Source organism: Stenella coeruleoalba, assembly GCF_951394435.1.
Source record: "Stenella coeruleoalba genome assembly, chromosome: 2".
NCBI classification, from domain to species: domain Eukaryota; kingdom Metazoa; phylum Chordata; class Mammalia; order Artiodactyla; family Delphinidae; genus Stenella; species Stenella coeruleoalba.
Window position 1 is genome coordinate 22399499 of NC_137147.1, and position 15164 is coordinate 22414662.

General features: G+C 38.8%; 1 protein-coding gene across 5 annotated transcripts in view; it reads left to right on the top strand.

Annotated features, from left to right (window-relative positions):
* The window catches only part of DIO2 (iodothyronine deiodinase 2), a 253391-nt gene extending 239393 nt beyond the window's left edge, over positions 1-13998 (top strand). For 4 of the 5 annotated variants that reach the window (XM_079914645.1, XM_079914646.1, XM_079914647.1 and 1 more), the window contains one exon: positions 7506-9424. In XM_079914645.1, the coding sequence (XP_079770771.1) occupies positions 7506-8081 (576 nt within the window). In that variant the 3' untranslated portion in view covers positions 8082-9424. Of the gene's footprint in view, positions 1-7505; positions 9425-13956 lie in introns of those variants that run through there. The other variant, XM_079914648.1, reaches the window with a different exon arrangement.
* Positions 13999-15164: the final 1166 nt, after the last annotated feature.

Below are 15164 nucleotides of genomic sequence, written 5' to 3' on the forward strand. Positions count from 1 at the left end.
TCTTTGTTTCTAAGTGAAGCATGCTGTTTGGAGATGGTGACGCATCCTCAGCTCAGATCTTCTTAAGGGGCAAAGAGGAAAGGGCACTGGTCCTTTGTCAGTTTGCTGTCTCTCCCTGTGCCCGTGGGACTCCTGAATGTCCCTGGGCTTAGGAAGAATTGACTCATCTGGCAAAAGCTAGTATCAAAGCAGACATTCTTGGTTTTCCCTAACAGTATTGAGAGACCTTGTCCGAGATGCCAGGAAGGGAGTTTGAGAAGAATATGGGAGCTAGTGAAGTGGTGTACTATAGGCAGGCAATATCTCAGAAACAGAGCCGGAAAACTCAGAATAAGAGGGGGAAGGAGAATGAGTCCTCCATAAATAAATACTAGAAAAATAAGTCTAGAGAAGGAACTTATGCTTACCAAGGGGGGTAGGGTGGGCGGGAAGTGTTAGATTGGGAGTTTGGGATTGACATGTACACACTGCTATATTTAAAACAGATAACCAACAAGGACCTACTGGACAGCACAGGGAACTCTGCTCAACACTCTGTAATAACCTGAATGGGAAAATAATTTGAAAAAGAATAGATACACGTATTTGTATAACTGAATCATTTTGCTGTACACCTGAAACTAGCACAATATTGTTAATCAACTGTACTCCAATATAAAATAAAAATTTAAAAAAAAAATCTATGCACCAGGAATGGAAAAGAAGTAATTTCTAGTAGCAAGGAATCCAGAGTAGGATCCTTCCATTGAAAATCAAATAAGTGTTCAAGACGAGAATACTCATGGTGGATTAGGGAAGTGTTCCTACAGTACATGTCTTTGTTATTGAGAGCAACCTGCAGAAGGTTGGCATTTGTTGTCCTAAAGACAGGAACATAGTAAGAGCTCTTCTTAGTAAGTGAAAATTTCTTTATAATAGTTCGAAACGATGCTCAAAGTTCTAACAGTAAAAACTCACTTTATATTATGTACATGGGGTGAATGGGAGATGTGGGAAGGACATACTGAGATGATCATTTCATTTCCACAAATGCATACGCTGAATGTGAAATGTTCACATTTTGTTCTGGGGGTAGAGAATTTGGGGGAGGGTGGGGTGTGCATGCACAAGTATGTCAGGCATGTTATGAATTAGGAAGTTCCCTCATCTATACCTGTATTTCATAGGTGTTAGGAGATAACAGGGCAATGTCAGTTATTTGGTCTCAGCATATTAAACTCTTACTTTTTGCAAAGACAAGTGACTTCTGCCTATAAAAGAAAAGGCACTGCTTTGGAGAATTTTACCTGTATGCATGTATATTCTCACATAAAATATGGGGGTTGATGTTACCCACAAATATTAAGTGAGGTCGTTTCTCCTATTAAGCAGCTTATTGAAATAAAAAGGGAAAAGGAAACAAATGCCTCTAATAAACTTGATCATTTGTTTATTTTTTCACCAATGTATAGTGTTTCATTGTGTTGCAATATTTCGTTATCCCTACGCTGAGAGACTGAGAAGGATGAGTAATTTGTTTTCCTTTTTGCACACGGTTCGTGTATTCTTCTCCTGTATTGTTTCTGTCTACTGATTTGATTAGTGACCAAGTTCATGACTGACATTATTATGTTTGCTTTTATGACTTATATAATAGCTTCCAGGAGAAGAAGCAACACAAGAACCCATATGTCCAGAGATAAGGCTGGACTGGGTGTGTGATGGATGGAAGCATGGTGAACACAGCTTGCACTGAGTTTAGGTCTCCTTCTGTCTCCAAGTGTAGCAAGGGCGGGCGTTCGCGGCTGTGGTGGCACTTGAGGGTCACTCAGAATCTGTGAAACAGATTGAATCACTTCCCCAAATGCTACTGTCACCTGTGCCACTGCCTTTGGGTGTAGCCCTGTCTAGAGACACACTGGAGGAGTCTCTGTTTGAGACGGCATCACAGTGTTTCACAATCCTGACTTGCGTTATTTTGAGGCTGCCACCCCCAGAAACGGAGTTTTGCAGGGTGAGGCATGTGCACACGCCATACGATGAGGCATGTCATTTCCAATTCTCCCGGTTGTTGAATGGCAGATACTTGGGAAGCTATTTAGAGAAAGTGCAGTAAAAGCGCTGTGCCTGTGTTTGGCTCCTACAAGAGGCAACAAAGAAATGTAAACAAATTAGAACAAAATAAAACAAAAAACCCTTCTTCATTAAAATGTTGAATGGGATTTAAAATTAACTTTATAGGGAAGCCTTTAAAGACAGTTTGGGTTTGGTTAGAGGGAGGTCCATGCAAGATTTGGAGGAAAAAGAAAATCTACTGAATTTTGTGAGAGACTGAGGTGTATAACAGATGTTTATTATTTAAGTTTTCCCTAGTCAGTGTCATTGCATCTAACACTGCATCCTTGTGCTGGTGCTCAAAGACTCAAAAATACAACCAGTAAACAAACTACTCTGTCTGGGAGCCTGGCTCCCACCTAAATGAAGTGTAAAAGTAAACACACAGTATAGATGCTGACAAGCAGTTTAGCTTCTACATGGTCAATATTGCTGTGGCACAGAAAACATATTCATTTGAACATATAATTTTGGTTTTGAAAGGGTCTCTTTAACATTCTCTTCCTCCTCTTCATTCACCTCAGCCTTTTGACACTCGTTTCTACAATGGAAAATGGCTCTTTTAAGAAAGAACCATTCCGAAAAGAACACAAAGAAGGCTACAGCCAGAGCTTGTCCATCACTTGGATAAAACACTGGGAAGTGATAGAGCTTAGAGCTATATTTTTCAAGTTACAAATCAACAAGAGAATAGCTAACAGGGAATTGAACTCAGAGGAAGGAGTAGGTAGCTTATCCTTCAACGCTGATTTATTGGGCCAATTTGAATATAAATGGTTAAAATGCTGCTTAATAATTGTTTGGCCACATTTGTAAGGACATTGATGTAGGCTGGTCATTATTGTCAAAGAATTTGAAATTTCCTGACAGTTAATAAAGCCATTCCAGGGCTTTGGAGAGCAAAAAGGATGTGTAAAAATAATTCTGCCACATACCTACCCCATTTTTATCATCTGCTTTGCTTTCTATCATGAGATTAGGTGATATTTTGTCCAGAAGCCTTTCTCAGGCTGTGGAAGAGAAAAAAAAAAACAAGGTTAGTAGTATATGCTCTATTTCCAGCTTCTCCTTGATGAATGGTTCTTTCTTTTTTTTCCCCTTGCCCTGCATTTCACAGTCCACATGCTAAAGCAGCATTATCCTTTTCCCCATGCACTGAAAACTGTCAGCAAAAGGAATCCCATCATCAAGGGAATCAAATATATGTCATATATTTACATTCTTGTTCATATTTATAAATATGGCTATCACAACATTTGAGCTTGGCCCAGAGATGTCTTCTGTTGTAAAAATACAAACCCTTTATTTTCCTCCCTTGTTGGTGTTGTGTTCATGTTGATTATAAAAACATAAGAAAGGACAACCGTAATAGTGCAGATGAGAGAGAGAAAAGTCAGTGATGACGATATTACATTTTACGTATGTCCTTTCTGATCCTTGCAAAATAAAGAGACCCTTTGGGAACATCGGAACTTCAAGACCAATTAGTGGAAATGATGCTTGTGTTTGGGCATTAAATACTGGGCAGGGTTCTCTTTAGAGCGGCTAATGCTGGCAGGGAAAGAGGTACCGACCTAATTACTCTTCCGCAAGAGTAAAAAATGCCTTTTGAATGCCTCTTTGGCAAATATGTCTCATTAAGGACAAAAACCAAACACAAACCCTCTAAGAAGGAGAAATTAAGATGATAGGTAACTTGTGGCCAGGAGACTTTCTGTGCCACTGTGGGAAATTAAAACAAAGTTTGGGAGTACCAGGGGATAACCTGTTTTTGTCGCGCTTCTTTCCTGCAGCCTAAATGTTATTATGGGACCAACTTTATTTTCTTCATCATTCTGGCTTTTTGTCAAGGAATGATTTGCTCCTGAGGAAAGCAAAGATCTTCCATCATTGAAGACAATGGTGGTTCTCCCATTCCATCTCAGCAGGGTGAAAAGCCAAGCAAACCAAGAAACTCTCCATTTGTAACTTTGGTCACAATACGTATTTAATTTTCATGGTGACCGAATAGGAAGACGAGAAATGAACAATAATGTCCTTCTAAAAGATTCTTTTTTTTCAGTTTAAGACAGACTTTCACTTTTTTAATTGTTAAAGTTTTTTTTTCTTTATTGTTGCTAAATTGTCCTCTATCAGCAGTTTTTAGCAAAGATGGACAAATTTTATGATTAGTCTGTGACACTTATAAAAGCAGACTACTGGTCTACTCACATCTGGACTTCCAAAAAATGGGTGTGTGTTTTTCCCTTGTAGTTTTATTAATAGCACTGTTCTTACCTGTGCATTTTCTCTTACCTAGTCATGCTCATTAAAAGGATAATTCTGTTTATGACATTCTAACCTGCAGTCAAGTCCTACGGCTGCTCAACAAAATGAAGAGGATTTGGTTACTTTCATTTTACGCACTGACCAGCTGAGATAATCAAGAACAGATCAACAGCATTAGGTGTCGATCGTGGCGGTACTCTACAGTGGGATCCAGGATTCGCTCTTCTAAATAAGCTGCCTCAGTTAGCTCATCCATCACCCAAATGTGATTGTGTTCAGTGTAGGTTAAGGTTATTATTAAGCCTAAAATTCTTCACTGACCTCTACCTAGGATTATAGCAACAATTAATAGTAACAATAATGTATGTAATAAAAAATTTTAAAGTGTATGTATAAATTTTCCCCCAGCTTAACAAAATACCAACACCTCCCACCACCCCCCTCCCCCAAATACCAAAGAGCATTACGTACTTGGTAACTTTCCTCACTTTTGATTTTAAAGTTAAGATGTTGTACTTGTTCTAAGTTTTCTAAGTTGAACTAGTCTGTTTGTATTTTGAAAAGAATTATGTGGCTGGATGATACATTGTCACTAAGGAGAAGGAGAAGGTGCTTTACCTTTCCAAGAAAATTAATTACAGGTAACAAGAGTGTCACCTGTGACTGAAGTCAGATTAGATTACTCAGTTGAATAATCAGGAATAATGCAAGGATCAACAGTTCAGCTTGGGTGAGAGTCAGGGGCGACAGAGGCCCATTTAACAAGGCAGCACAGTTGCTCAGAATTCTTAAAAATGACTCAGAAATGCAGGTGGATGTTTTTACCTACCAAGAACCTCCAAGTCTGTAGTCCAGAGATGATTTTTCTCCTGTGTATGGGTTGCTCACTTAATGAGAAGTTGCTAAAACAACTAATGGATTCAGACTGATCTGAATGCATTCAGATCGTTATATCACAGTGTGTTGCAAAACACAGCACAACGATATTGTTAAAAGCAGCCGTCCTAGAATCATTATTGCTATTTGACGTGGGAAACATCTAACGAGAAGGTGATGGTAACGCTACCTATTACCTAAATCTACAAAGAAGTACAAAAAGAACCCATAGATTTAAAAGTTTATAATACCTTTAAAATGTATATATCTTTAAATTTTAAGTATATTTTAAAACCTCAGAGACAAGTCTAGCTCATATAAAACAGTCCAGCTAAAAGTGGCTTATTCGGTTTCTTCACCTAGTGTCACTTGCAAATTAACCAAGAAAATACAAATAAAACAACTTTCTTCCTGATAGTGACTGAAAACAAATGAACTTATTTAAACCACACCAACAGCTTCCTTTTCTAAGAAAGAAATTTGTTATTCTAAGATTTCTTTTAGAAAACTAACAGTACTTGTTTCAGACCTGCCCTGCTAGGATTTTTCACAAGGGAGAGAAAGGGCTTCTTTACCTCTTCCTCTGCAGTTAAAATGAGTTATGCATTAACATCAGATAGAAGCTTCTGAATAAAAGCCCTTGAGTGCTTTTTTTTTTTTTATCAGTTCGGATTGTTGAGTTTTTAACAATTCACTTCTAAGTGACTTCAATTAACAGCAATGTTATATGTGGTGGTATTTATATGAGGGGAAAAAGTCGATCCAGTTGGAAGTGTTTTATAATGTTAAGGATAGTGTATAAAAATCAACTATACTGTTGTAAGTTGTCCCCAATGTTACTGGCTTTGATTAAAGCATTCTAGGGGAAGATCCAATTGTATTAATTCAAACTGAAGTAATTGGCTCTTTTATGTTGCCTGCTTTTTATTATCAGTTTACAGATTCAAAGACCAGCAAACTTTCTTTCAGTCTGTGTTCAACAATTTAAACTACGTGCAAAGAGGGTACCTGGAACAATTTTCCTCTATACCTCTTCTGCCTGAGTATTTTATAATTCAGAGGAACTTGATAATAAAATGTGTGGTAGAAAAGTAAATGGTTTGTGACTTCTTAGATTAAAAAAGTGAAACCAACAAAAAACACATGTAATATGAGAAATTAAAAGTAGAATTCTGCAGAAAGTAAAATTTTATGTTTTTGTTCACTCATTTGTTTGTTTAATGGAAATGGCGAGGTTCTAGTCAAAAGAACCCCAAAGTATTCAGTAGCCATAGAAGTCTTTGGGAAGGATGTCACACTGAGGAGAGCTCAAATCACTTCTAACAGTAGATATTTTTTTAAACAGAGAATTGGTCAGGAAAATAGTATTCTGTTTCACATTTTTGGGCGGCATCTATAATGGCAAACTACACACCCACAATGATTTATAGTGTACAAAGCTCTTTTCCTGTGTCATCCTCCTATAACCGTATGAGGAAGATAGGGGTTGTTATCACCATTTTACAGATGGGAAAGCTGAAGTACTGAAGAGATTAAATGGGAGTAGCTCTTCTTATAAATGGTGGACCCCCGGTTTTCTAGTTCTGGGCAGGAATAGAGCCCACTGGTACCCTTGTCCATTGGTTGAGCTTAAATGACTTAGTATCAGGCAAGAAAATAAAGGTCTTTTCTGAGTACTTTAGAATTCAGAAGTGGGAATACAGAAAGAGGTACTATGTCCCACAATTCTGATAATTTATTTTAAAGTGGACCATTCACTTTTTACTTTTAAAATGAAGGCAAGGACTTCCCTGGTGGTCCAGTGGTTAAGCCTCCGCAGTTCCATTGCAGGGGGCACGAGTTCGATCCCTGGTTGGGGAACTAAGATCCTGCATGCTGCAGGGCACGGCCAAAAAACAAAAAACCCCACAAAAATGAAGGCAATTAATCATTTGTTGTATATTGTGTGCTAAGCACTGACACAAAATAAGGATAGTAAAGAATACCAGTCTCAACTTAATTATGAAGAGAGTTAACTGCAGCGCCTTCAATCATGAAAATAATTACCTTTAGTGACTATACAGAATGAAAAGGACTTTTATTCTCTTCAGGGCCATTCATTATATTACCTGCCACAATGGCTCTTTACTCAAATCAATATATGTTTACCATATCCTCTGAAGGAAATACCACATTTCATTAGAGCCAGTTGTTTCTATACAGAGTGAATTAAAGTGACAATGTGTTCAATGTGGTATTCTCTCCCTCTTTCTTTTTTTCACCACCAGGTGAAACTGGGTGAAGATGCTCCCAACTCCAGCGTGGTGCATGTCTCCAATCCTGAAGGAGATGACAGCAGTGGAAATGGTGCCCATGAGAAAACAGTTGATGGAGCTGAGTGCCACCTCCTTGACTTTGCCAGCCCTGAGCGCCCACTGGTGGTCAACTTCGGCTCAGCCACTTGACCTCCTTTTACTAACCAGCTGCCAGCCTTCAGCAAACTGGTGGAAGAGTTCTCATCAGTGGCTGACTTCCTGTTGGTCTACATTGATGAGGCTCATCCTTCAGATGGTTGGGCGGTGCCTGGGGATTCTTCTTTGTCTTTTGAGGTGAAGAAGCACCGGAACCAGGAAGACCGATGTGCAGCAGCCCACCAGCTAATGGAGCGTTTCTCCTTGCCGCCCCAGTGCCAAGTTGTGGCTGACCGCATGGACAATAATGCCAATGTCGCTTATGGGGTAGCCTTTGAACGTGTGTGTATTGTGCAGAGACAGAAAATTGCTTATCTGGGAGGAAAGGGCCCCTTCTACTACAACCTTCAAGAAGTCCGGCGTTGGCTGGAGAAGAATTTCAGCAAGAGATGAAAGCTAGATTAGCTGGTTAAAGGTATGATTGTAATAGAGATTTTTTTTTTTAAGTTATGTAAAGACAAGGAAACTAAGAACTGAATCCACTATTTCAACTGAGTCCCATTGTCTCACTGAAAGACAGGAATTTACGTGTCAGAAGAACATAAACCTCTAACATCTCGATACTACTTTCACCACTTAAATGGCTTTTGGCTAAATAGTAGCCCCGTTACTTCTCTTCCTGGTGAAAAGCCCTGAATGAAAAGATCCCAAGATGGAGAGGAAGAAACCTTGTTTCAGCATGTGTTCCTTTCTGCCCTGAAAAAGAAGTGATACCTCTGATTCATGCCTTGGGACCTGAAGAAAAGACCTACCTGAATAACTACCATCCTTGTTACTATATGGGGTGTTGCTTAGGCTTTCTTCAGCATGGATAGAGCCCAACTGGATAATTCCCAAATGTTTACTTATAATGAATCTTCAAGCCCAGGCCGTGTGGTTAGGACCTTGGTGTTTAACATGTCACAGTAGTCTCTGATCTTCTAGTTTCTAGCCATGTGGTGCTCTATGCCAGTCTAAATATCCCAGAACTCGCAGCTATATTTGCAGATACCAAGAATGGTCCCTACCTGGAGGGTTAGAATGATCATCTGATCTCTGATGGTTACTTTCTAGGCAGGTGGGGAAAGTGCTAGAAGAAAATCGAATTGACAAGCTAGGAAAAGGAGGCGGCAGAAAGATTAGGAGACTTCATAGTGCTTCACCTTGCAACTGTAGAGAGTGGGACTAATTTGTTAGTCACAGAAACATGGAAACATACACAAAGCTAGAAAAAGAAGAAACTCCACTAAAATAGCATCAAGAATATACGTATGAAATCAATGTATTTATCATATACTCCTAGATTGAGGAGAAGGAGAGATTGAGACGGAAGAGACGCTTTAATATTTGTATTACTTTTTGAAACATGTTTGTGGTGTGTACATTTTCAGTAGGTGAATTATACCCCATGATGCTGATGAAAGGTAAAACCAGTGGGTCCAGTGGTGCTGGTCTGTCCTTCTCCATCCCTACGATTTTGCTCTGGTCCCACTCCTTCTTGGTCTCGGTCTCTATGGCAGTGTTCTCTGAATGCTGAGCTCAGCAGTATATATTTTATATATACACATTCTCAGCTGCTGTGGGATGTAGGTTCCCTGGCCATTCAGCTGCAGCACTGTTTTTCTCCCAAAGTAGGTGAACTATAATGAATGATAGGTGAAAACAAACAAGGTTTCTTCAGGAGCAAAATGGAAGAAGAGTAAGTTTGAGACAATTCCCATCAGTCATTTTGGAGGCTTTGCTATAAGGCAATTCTCAGTACCATGGAATTCCCATTAATATTTGAATTTGGACTTGGGTTTTCCTTTGTTCCTCTTAGCTGAGGTATAGTAATCTAAGGCCTCTATAGTACATTTTTATAATGCTATTTTAATATGTACCATATTTCTCTTTAAAATGAAGATACTATAGTTTTACTCATAACTAATATAAGTAATAACTAATATCCTAACCTCCAAAAGAATAGACCAACCAATTTTGTATCTTAATTTTTTTATTGTAAATTTGAGGATGTTATCAAATCACAGTATATGGCCATATTTATATGTACAATCAAAGGTTCCTATGACCATCCCATTAATAATTGAATCATAAAATAAAACTAATAGAAAAAGATATCTAAAATTGAAACTACCTTCCTGAACTAGTTGCCTGAAATGAGAAAAAAGTGGGAACTGAGTGTACAAGAACCAAAAGTCTATTTTTTTTTAATGGAGCAACATAATAGTCATATCACTACATAGTTTATTGTTTAGATATTAAAGCACCATTTTAACTGATTATTTTTAACTGCAACATTTAAGTTTCCCACTGTTCTAAATTCTACAAAATGCGCCCACAAAGGAACAAATTTTGAAAATGTGACATTATCTAATGAATTTCTGGAAAATCACATTGAGAATAGATTATTTCTGAGTCCTCAGTAGTTAAACTCTGTGACTCAAGGCTTATCGGCGGACCCCACTGATTTTTATCTTCAAAATGGTGTTGAGATTTATGTGGTACCCAGGAGAAGAAAAATGAAGAATTGGTGGCAGCCCACTCACACTGTTGTCCTTAAAATTCCCCTTTGTTCTACATGTACAATAAGGGAACAGGATGTTAGAGATGCTGGTGGGGGGATGAGATTTGGCTAAGGCAGGCAGTGCTAGTCGTCTGGGGAAAAGGATGATGGGAAAACTACCCAGCTGTGATATATTTTTAAAGAAAGAGAAGGTTGTGTGTGTGCAATTCTTCTCCCTGAGGATAGGGCAATGGAGAAGTGAAGCAGCGGAAGTAAACATACAGAGGCATAGGCTGACTATCAGGGACAAAGATATGTTCAGTGGAACATAGAAGAGTTACTGGAAGAAAGGCTTTAGGGGGCCAGAAGAGAAAGTAAATTGACAAAGCTCAGGAATCCTACAATATGTAGAATGGCTTGATGTTATCAGAGTTAGGATAAGCCTATAATTATGTAACTTATTTATCTCATCATGAACTTTTATGATTTCCTGTGGTGTATCTTTTATGAACTTAACAAGAACTCATTATTTGAGATAGAGGAGAATCAATGTTTAGCTGGTATGTTCAGAGAAATTATTAGATTGTCAATACCCACCCTACCTATCCTATCTTTTATAAGGTATGTTTCTTTGAAGAATTGTAGTTCCTATTCTCACAAGGCAAAAATTATAAGTTATATATATATATATATATAAACTTATACATTATAAGCTTATATATATAAACATATATATATGATTTCTTCTTTTTAATACTTAAACATTTGCCCCCTACCCCATAGGCTATGTTTACATGGAGCTATCAGTTTAGTCTTTTAAACTGGATTAGCTTGTCCATTGTAGAAATAGTTTCCAAGCAATTTTAGGTATTATTATAACATCTGGATTTACTCAGACATTTAGTGTTTGAAAGACTTATGTCTTGGAACTATTCAAAACTTACTTTATTTTATTGCTTAGAGAAAACATTAGTGGAATCAAGGATGACTTTCTTGAATGGGCATGACTGAAATGTCTGCATGGTAGGGTAGAAGTGTTTGATACAGATACTAAAATGTAACTGACCTCCTCAGAAGCAGGTTAGTAATGCTGTTCTTGCTTTGTATAGCTAAAGTTACAGTCGTTTAACTCATATGACTGTCGATCTCTGGTCCTTTGTCTTCGCCTTGTTTATAGAATGTACCCCTGATTTTTGGTAACATCAACTTTGAAATGGTCTGTTGATTTAGTTAAGTTCTCCTACCATTAACCAGGAAATGCTGATTCTGTGATCAAGGAGAGAAGAAAGGCCTGCTGTCTTTCATTTTGCCTGAGTGTATTTCACTTTTTGGGCTCTTGAATAAAAATTATGAAATATGGTGAGGTCATGCACGGGTGCTGCCTTGATGCATAAAATACCAGAGAGGTAGGTTAAAGGCAATGTCTACGCCTTTTGGAAAACTCCCAGCTGGATACAAGGTGCCCTCAGCATGCACTATGGGCCATGTCCGCAGCAAGAAGAACGCACTGATGTGCAGGACTTCCTGTTCTGTAAATCATAAGAGGATAAACATGGACTTTTATTCTACCTAATTTCTTATTGATAGTTGGAAGATAAGCTTAATTAGAATCACATGGCCATTGCAAAATGGAAAATGTAGACGCTAACTTCTGTCCCACTGAAGAATTAATAAAAACCTTTACCAGCACTTAGAGCTTTTCAGAATATACCCAATGTTATGTCTCTGAGCAGTGGAGATTAACAATAAGATTTTTAATTCCAGGAGTTTTTTTTTAAAATGATACTGCCAAAAATCAGAGCTAAAGTGTTTTTAGTTATATTACAACCTCCTCTGTACTTCTTCCTTTATCTTAAAAATAGACGCTAAACCCAGTCTTCCTGTGTAAGTCCAGATGGGGCATAATTACCAACCTCTGCTTGGTGACCCACACTGTCTTGGTAGTGTCCTGAGGTCCCCAATGAAAGAAGGGGGACAGGGACTTGGAGATCCAGGAAGTTGCTAACTGGGAAGAACTAGGCCCTGAGGGCTTGGTCTACTGATCCTGGAAGATTTGAAAAGAAACTTCTCACCTTTGGAGGAGGGCTGATGAGTGTCATTGAGTGACTTTAGCAAAACATTGGGCCACTTCCTGATGCCTTATGTTCTGGATAGCACTAGAAGCAAGGTCTCAGACTTAAGATCCAGTTCTGTTCCAAGGTGAGTCTGAACCAATAGCAAACATGTACAGATCTCCAAACAATACTGCTCGTGCAAGTTGGGGCTCTCTGCCCATCTTGGGCAGCTGCACTAGAACTCCAGGGAGTTCACTTACTATTTGCTGCAGAGACTTCGAAGACCCAGGAGATGTTTAATGAAGTCACTATTTTGGCACAAAACTCCCCTTTTCCCCCAGAAAAGCAAATAGGTGAACACGTAAATGAAAGAAGACCACAGAGGGGAGTGGCAAAGAAATAAAATTGTTTCAAGACTTCTCCAGACCATGTCACTGGTCGGTGTGGTTTTTGTGTGTGTTAAGATTGGAAGATGTGAAGACATTCGTATCCAGTACTTTATAACCAAAGCAATTAAAAGATATTGGGTAGGGAACGTTGGCCAGTTTTGTTTAAATTTGCGTCACATTATCGCCAGACTCTATCACTAGCCCAAGTAATCGGGTGCCCAAATAGGGAGATTGGGATGTGCAGAGGTTACTAGTGTGCAAATGATAACTACTGACGAAAGAGTCATCGACTCAGTTAGTGGTTGGATATAGTCACATTCGTTTGCCTCTGCCCATCTTTGCCTCCCTAGCAAGGAGAATATTCGGGGCATGATGCTATGAGTACTGGGTAAATGTGGTGAGAATGTGTGTGTGTATATCTCTGCTTCCTAGCTGCAGAAACAGAAATGCTTTGGAGATTATCAGTAGAAATCAGTTATTATATTGGTGCTGAGTGGTACATGTGCTTTTAAATTTGTTCTTGTATTTTAATAAACTTTGAATAAAAAGAATAAAGTTACTCTTTGGTTCTGTTTGTTTATTTTTAACTTACTCTCTAGACCTTGCCCCTGGCTGGAATATGTTCATGGTTGACAAGGGAAAGGGAATCCATCATTCTAATATTTATTCCTTGGTATTTGTGGGCAAAATCACCAGCAATGCCAGGTTATTTTAATCTCATGCTGTGCGCCAGAGTCTTCAAGGAAATCAAGACAAGTTAAAAGAAAATCTTCAGATACTTTCCATATTCATGAACAAGTTGCACACAGAATTAATGGAAAGGGGGGCTGTTAAAGAGACTGTGGAGCAAACTTTTACTTTGTTACATTTATACCCCAAGTTTCTAAGTGCAATAAAAAAACTTTCAAGGAAGTTGGTTAAAGCAGTACATATAACACACACTGTATGTATGTATGTATGTGTGTGTGTTTGTGTGTATATATATGTGTGTGTGTATAATTTGTTACATGATCAGTAGTACAATAGTGTGTGATAAAAACATCAACATCTGAAAACATTTATATCAAGCACTTTCCACTATGCGAAGATATAAAGGATAAGAATGGTTTGTGAAGGCAGTGGCCTGTTAATGACAAGGAATATATTTGCAACATGGTTAAATATGTGCATTTTGTTCCCCAAAACAGGTGACTTAACCACAGTATTAGTACCTGAGACTTCTGCTCATATTTCCTACACATAGTAATTAATATTTGTAGTGTCATATAATATTCCAGAATTTTAATGGAAATTTAAAGAATCATTACTTTGACAACTACTGACTGAGTTTCTATTCCTTGCAGGGTGCACCCTGTGCTAAGTGCAATGGGATGTACAAAAGCAGTAAAACTAAACTCACAAAGACGTGACTCACTCAAGGCACCTGTCATGGATTCGTCAAAACTGCAAGTGACAAGGGCTTCCCTGGTGGTGCAGTGGTTGGGAGTCCGACTGCCGATGCAGGGGACACGGGTTCGTGCCCCGGTCTGGGAAGATCCCACATGCCGCGGAGTGGCTGGGCCCGTGAGCCATGGCCGCTGAGCCTGCGCGTCCGGAGCCTGTGCTCCGCAACGGGAGAGGCCACAACAGTGAGAGGCCCGCGTACCGCAAAAAAACAAAAACAAAAACAAAAAAAAACTGCAAGTGACAAACTGATGTTAGTCTACAAAAAAAGTGAATATATTGGCTGATATAACCAAACCTTGCAAATAGTTGGGATGAAACTTACCTCAGGGACAGCAAAATCCAGTAACTTAGAAATCTTCAGTGCTTGCTAGGTCTTTTGTCTCTTCTCTTTTTTGGATGTCAGCTTCTTCTTTCAGACCAGCTTCTCCTTATGCTGGGTAACCTGGCTGGGGGAAACTCCTCACTTATTCTAACTATCAGGTGGCTCAGATAGAGTTTGAACCTATCCCGAGGGAAGGACTTGAGCTGGACCAGCTTGTGTAACATGCTCACTCTGTTGTCAAGGGAGTAGTGTCTGTTACCAGAAGGACAGCAAGAAATGCTGAGAATATACAAGGTATCAGAAATTAATTCAATGGCTACTATTTTTAACTTCCCTAAAAATGAGGGGCACCTCAATAAGTGATCGGATAGGTACAACATTAAAAACAAGTTCAGAGAAAGGATAGAGCTCTCAGGGGAGACTTTGTGGAGTTTAAAAGGACTTGAATTGACCTAGGAGGATGGGCAAGATTTAGATGGAGAAGAAGATGAATGTCTCCCATTTTATCAGTATGTATTTACAGAGTGTCTATTAGTTGGGACTAAGAAGGCCAAAGCAGTCATAAAGACACTAAAATATGTCGATGATTTTTAGAGGGGAGAATTCAATCCAATTCATAAAAATTGAGAGAACTGAGGATAGGAGATACGTTTTGTATTTCTTTGTATTTCTTCCTCTTTGGGGTGAGCACACAGTTAAATAACCAACAATAAAGTCACCAGTGAATGTTTGGGCACCTGTTGTTGTAAATAAAGCACTAGTCATCAAAACATCAAAACCTAC